The sequence below is a fragment of the Staurois parvus genome, unplaced genomic scaffold (genome assembly GCF_062004578.1).
Source record: "Staurois parvus isolate SC_StPar_1 unplaced genomic scaffold, SC_StPar_1.0 ptg001045l, whole genome shotgun sequence".
Lineage (NCBI taxonomy): Eukaryota > Metazoa > Chordata > Amphibia > Anura > Ranidae > Staurois > Staurois parvus.
In genome coordinates this window covers 6159099-6164980 of record NW_028318841.1, presented here as the reverse complement: position 1 = coordinate 6164980, position 5882 = coordinate 6159099, and the positions used below count along the sequence as shown (strand labels likewise).

At 40.5% G+C, this 5882-nt stretch overlaps 1 protein-coding gene across 1 annotated transcript; it reads left to right on the top strand.

The window, feature by feature from the left end:
- The first annotated feature begins 212 nt into the window (after window positions 1–212).
- On the top strand, window positions 213–1606 carry LOC149440941 (uncharacterized). The gene has a single exon (XM_089657989.1). The coding sequence runs from the start codon at window positions 304–306 to the stop codon at window positions 1591–1593; it is 1290 nt and encodes a 429-aa protein (XP_089514115.1). The 5' UTR covers window positions 213–303; the 3' UTR covers window positions 1594–1606.
- The last annotated feature ends 4276 nt before the right edge of the window (window positions 1607–5882 follow it).

Here is a 5882-nt window from a genome sequence, read left to right as displayed (position 1 = left end):
ATTTCCTACACGTTATAAATGAACATTTTATGTATTTAACAGAAAAGGACATTTTTGTTACATAACAAAGATATGAACTAATAAAAGAAAATGCTATGCTAGAGAATTCCGAACAAAGGGATGTTCATTAGAATTAGTTTGCAGGATGACACAAGCACTTTGCTGCATTAACACCTCTTTGATAGATTCACTGTGACATTTAAGAAGATTAAGTCTGCCTAAAAACCTGATCGGTTGTGAGGGCTTCATGATGATCCATTCACGTTCCTTTAGATAACAAAGATCACATTTCAAATCTCAGCTATGCTGCCATCATCTAGGTCACTTGCGGACAGGATTTTAGCTCTGAGAATTTACCTGATCTCAGTGATTCTAAGTGGATGCACTGTTCTTGAAATTAATAGCGAATTCAGGAATATCGCGTGTCCTAGCCTGTGCCAGTGTTCTGCTGATCATGACATTTACTGTGAAAAAATGGGCATTGAAGACCTTCCACCAGATCTACCTCCATCTGCAGTTTCTTTGAACTTGGCAGAGAACCAAATACGGATACTTCATTTTGATGCTTTCAAGGTTGTCCCTGCACTTCAAATCCTGTGGCTGAACCAGAACAACCTGACATTCTTATATCCTGGTGTTTTCATTGCACTCAACAGCTTAAAAGAGCTAAATCTTAGTTGGAACCATAGGTTGACCTACCTTCATGCCCACACGTTCCGAGGCCTCTCAAACCTTCTGTCTTTGGATCTTTCTCACTGCAACATTTTTGAAATCCACCCGTTTGTGTTCACCTACTTGCCATCTTTGGAAGTTCTCAACTTAGCATCCAATAAGATACATTACGTGCCACAAGCCTTGAGAAAACTGCACAATGTCACCAAGTTGTCTATGGAAAATAATTTCATAGAAGCCATAGGGAAGAATTCCTTCAAACATCAACAAGCCTTGCAAGCTCTTAACCTGCGAAGGAACCAGATTTGGGCCATACAAGATGAAGCTTTCAACCAGCTAAACAAATTGAGCGTGCTAAATTTAGGACATAACTCTCTATCTCATTTGCCTAATCAGCTTTTCAGTGGATTGGATCAGCTCAAGATTATGTACCTGGAAGCTAACAGGATTGTTAAAATCAACTGCTCCTTTAACAGGCTGATTAACCTGAAAAAGTTGCATCTCAATAACAATCTGATAACACACATCACTCGCAATGCTTTTTCAGATCTAAAACAACTGCAGTTTCTTCATTTAAATAAAAACAGCTTGACATCTGTTCCCAGTTACTTGTTCTTGCATATGCCTCAACTGAAAAGTGTCTACCTTTCATATAACCCCTGGAGCTGTGACTGCAGTATGGCTTGGATTGCCACCTGGATGTTGGAGTATAAAGGAATAGTTCAAGGCCTGAATTGTGTCTTTGCCTTGTCATATAGGACAACGTCAGAAGTTTTCACTGGAATAGGCATTACCTGCCCTAAAGAAGAAATCACTGAGGATAGATGTGTGGAAAGCTCAAATGATTCTGCTTCTGCTTTAACTGATATACCATATATTATATTTAACATAATAATATGCTTTATTGTCGGATTAAAGTAGAACTAAAGGCAAACTTTTGTGTTTATTTTGGATAGAGTAAGGGAGGGTTACAACTGTCAGTTTTTTTTTTGCTATGAGGGTCCCATTGGGGAGATTTCCCTTCATTTCCTGTTCCATAGCCAAACAGGAAGCGAGAGGAAATCCCTACAAAGTGAAGGAACCCCTGGTTGTACCCATTGGAAGATGTCCCCTCTATTCATGACAACAAAAACACTTGTGATTTTTCTTTTTTCAGGCAAAGTACATTTACTGCAATTACAAAAGAATACCTGCTGATCCTACTACACAGCCAGTGTTCTTGAAACTGCTTGTGCACTGAACTGAAATTTTAAACCTTCCCAGCTCTCTTCCATGGACTACAAAGCACTCCCCTTTGTTATGGAGATGAGAGAAGGAGGTATTCTGTAGCTCTAAAATGCCTCCTGTCATAGGGTGACAGCCCTGCTTCTTCACAGATACAGTACACTGAGCACTGTTACCCTAGGACAGGAAATATGTTTTTGGTATAATCACCAGCTGAAAGCAAAGAAAAAAAGCCTGAAAAAAGAAAACTACTACATGTAAAGCTGGCTGTATACTGTTTTTCAATCAAATTTTGTTGAAGGAGCCGGTCAGAAAAATCTTAGCTGAACAACACTTGCAGCCAATACAAGTACTGTTTGATAATTGGCAGATGACATTCCTATCCACACTGCTTAGCATGGTTGGGGGAAATCAATGCATATTTCTTGTTTGCGGGGCAAAACAATAGTCATTTGAATCATGTATGGGTAGCTGAAAGCATAAGTTCACCTTTTTAAAAAAAATGCCTATCTTTTTGCAGGTAAAATTTGCGTATTTAATATTTTTTTACACTGCAACCTTTAAGGCATTGCACCAATGATCAGCAGATCGTGGCTACAATGCCTGGATCCTGCAGACACTCATTCAGCTGTCTGCCCATACCTCCCATACAGGCAGGCAGTTACTGAATGGCAGGAATCAATGGACTACAATAGAGCTTACCAGCACCCTTGCAGGTCATTGAACACTAAAAGCTGAAAGTAGATGTAGCTCATTCAGAACACTGTGAATGAATGATGTGGCCATGTGGATGAAGTCCTGCATGGCTGTGCTGTTTTTCAATTCTGAGAGAAGATCCCTCAGACCTTGATGATGCACACTTTGTGTAAGGATTGACAAATGTTTTCTGCCCTTTGTTCTCGATGAGCAATCTCTTTTTGCATGGCCATCTTTACGGTATGCTATTTATATATAATAACTGCATAGATTTAGAATAACAATACATGTAAAATTGATTCTTTTTAATTTTAGGGCATCTAGACATACAGAAAGTGTTGAATGTTGGAATTCAGGTTATGAATAATGTTGGGTAACCACATCAGATATATCCTATCATTGTCATGTGAAAATGACTAAAGATTTCTTCTGGTGATTCCTCTATAACACAAAGGGGTTTATTTGCCAAAGCTGGAGAGTGCAAAATCAGGTTCACATCTTCATAGAAACCAGTCAGCTTCTATGTTTTATTGCCAAAGCGTAATTGAGCAAGCTGAGGTTAGAAGCTGATTGGTTTCTATGCAGAAGTGAGTCTGATTTTGCACTCTCCAGCTGTAGTAAATAAACCCCAATGTGTTACAGATGTCAGCACATCTTGTACAAACAGGCAGACAACAAATGTCCCTATTGAATGCAATGAAATGTTCAGTAGTGAAACCTGGTTTTAACTAAATGTTACTTCAGTTGTTCTAATTTTAGATTCTTCTGGTTCACATGAAAAAGTAAAATAATCTAGTTACATATAAAGACATCATTTTATTCATGCCCTTACTATTAATATCTGCTCTAATTTAAAATGATGTCCCCTGTTGCTTTACTACAGCAGAAGGACAAGGTCATCATTTACATGTTGCTATAGCAGAAAGTAGGATTAACATGTAACAAAAAAAAATAATTACCTGTTTGTATGAAAATATGCTAAATGTAAATATTAGCTCCCATGATGCTTTGCAGTATGAATTTCAAAAATTCTGGACAAAGTAGGAGGTACAAAACAGAACCACCTAAGTTCCTGGAGATTCTTATACAAATACAATTATTTGGTGATATCGGCATAGACTTTGGTATTGGGAAGTGCTCCAGTGAACTCAGGCTACATGATGATGCGTGCCTAGGGGTATGTCCAATGACACTGGACATCATTCAATCTGGAAGAGAACCAGAAGCAGAGGAGAATGCAGGGGGGAAGGCTATAAGTAATGTTTTGAAACATTTTTTTTTAAACAGGACGAGGGGTGGGAGGATTTAAAATAAAGTGGAAATGGGCTTTAAAATGACCTATTGGTCATAGTCCACTTGCTGAAGGATTCTAATGTTTTTCCTTTTTTTCTTTGTGCACATCTGGCTATTATTCTTGCTGAACTATAGTTATTGACACCCATTACTTCCATTTGGCCTTGAATCTGTGCCTGAGAACGTACATACTGCAATATTTTGTGGTTCAAGCAATGCTGTCTTTCTGCAGCCTGATCCACAAACATTTGTTCCAAGAATCACAAGTGAGGACAACATCTGATTCTGGCTGAAGAGTAAGGTAACCAAGTGGACTTCCTGACTTTAGTGCAGTTCCATTATTGTAAGGGATGCTGATTGACTTCCCTTGTCAACTGGAGTTGCAATTCAAGGCTGGTAGCACATGAAGCATCTAGCACCTGTGCATCCAATCCCAGCATTGTAGTGCCCCCAGGAGGCACAAATGCAGCATCCAGCTATGCTATCTGCAGTTTGTCAAAGTATATGGGAGACTGAAATACACTGTGACTGGATGGGGCTGAATGCAACACTGAGAGGCACTCACTTTTCAGACCCTATATGCGATCAGTGGTGAATGCCTGGATCGCAGAGCATCTGCATTCCATTCATCCATGAACGCATAGGGCCTTAACTGTGAGAACTACTTGATACAATGTTCAGCCCCGTCCAGCTCCAACCTGCCATAGACTTTGACAGGCTGCAGGCATTGGGGCTGGACACTGCACTTGTGCCTCCTAGGTGCACTAAAACACCAAGATAGGATGCCTTGTGTGCAAGGGGCCTAAAGGTACAGTTTAGTGTAGTGCCCCCCTGGCCAGGGAAGAAGATTACTTACCTCCTGACATTACCCCAGGGTGGATCCATGGCCACAGTGGATATCGTCACACAACAATGAAGAGCACCAGTCACTTTAGCATTTTTTTCAGCTTTATTGCTCCATCTCACATAGAGCCGGGGTTAGGGTAAAGGTCTCCAATAGCAACAGGGCTTTCAGGCTCCATCACACCCTGTTGACACAGTACACAGTGAGGACTATGGTGTATTGCAAAATAAGGACCTTCAGGCAATCACTGGGAGCACTGTCTTTAGAACACAACCAGGCAATGGAGTGGGTGTTTTCAAGCATCTTTCTCTACCCAAGAAAGTGCCAGGAACCTCTGAGGACGCACTCCAATCTTCCCTCAGCAGGACTTTCATCTTTTGCCACCTTGGAAGCTTTGTTCTTCTTAACTAGACAGGGCAGCTTGAGGAATTCTGTCCTAGGCCTTTGCAGCACCAACACTTGTATGCACCCAGGTTACAGCCCAGGGGAAAGAAAGCTCACCAGGCCACTCAAGCTTTTATAACCTCCCTCAGCATGCACCACTGGTAAGAACCTTCTAGTGGTTACCAGAGGGGACAAAAATGCTGAAGAGCACAAGATTTTCACTACCCCAGAAACTATTGTGAATAAATCAAAGAGTGCGCTAAATATAAGTAAATACAAAAATTTTTAGTTTAAAATAATGATGTCCGTGATAGAAAAAATTTTAAATAAAAGTCCATCCACCATAACAAAGTAATTAAACAGTTCTGAAATCTTGTATAAATCAAACACCGTGCAAAAACAATCCACCACCGAATGAAATGAGTACACTCACCAGAGCTCCATACTGACCAGATTAAAAGTCAGCAAAGATAGAGTTTGCTCTGGGAGCGATGATCAGCAGAAGTAATCCGAACTGGGAGCAATATACTGCAAGCAGCCAGTCAGCACAATATGGAATAGCCTTAACAGCAGGTAGTCATCATGTCTCCATACCAGAGATCATGTTCGGGGAATCAAAAAAGGAAATCATGGTGCAGTACGTTTAAAACCAAAATGTTTTAATAAAACGTCAGAAATGCACACACAAACAGGGTGTCTAGCCGACACCAGCAATGACAGCCTCAAGAAAACAGGGACGAGCCTCGCTCACCGCGATATCACAGCCGAC

What these genes read in the sequence shown, in the direction of transcription:
- LOC149440941 (XM_089657989.1), top strand. Translation starts at nt 304, where the DNA reads ATGCTGCCATCATCTAGGTCACTTGCGGACAGGATTTTAGCTCTGAGA.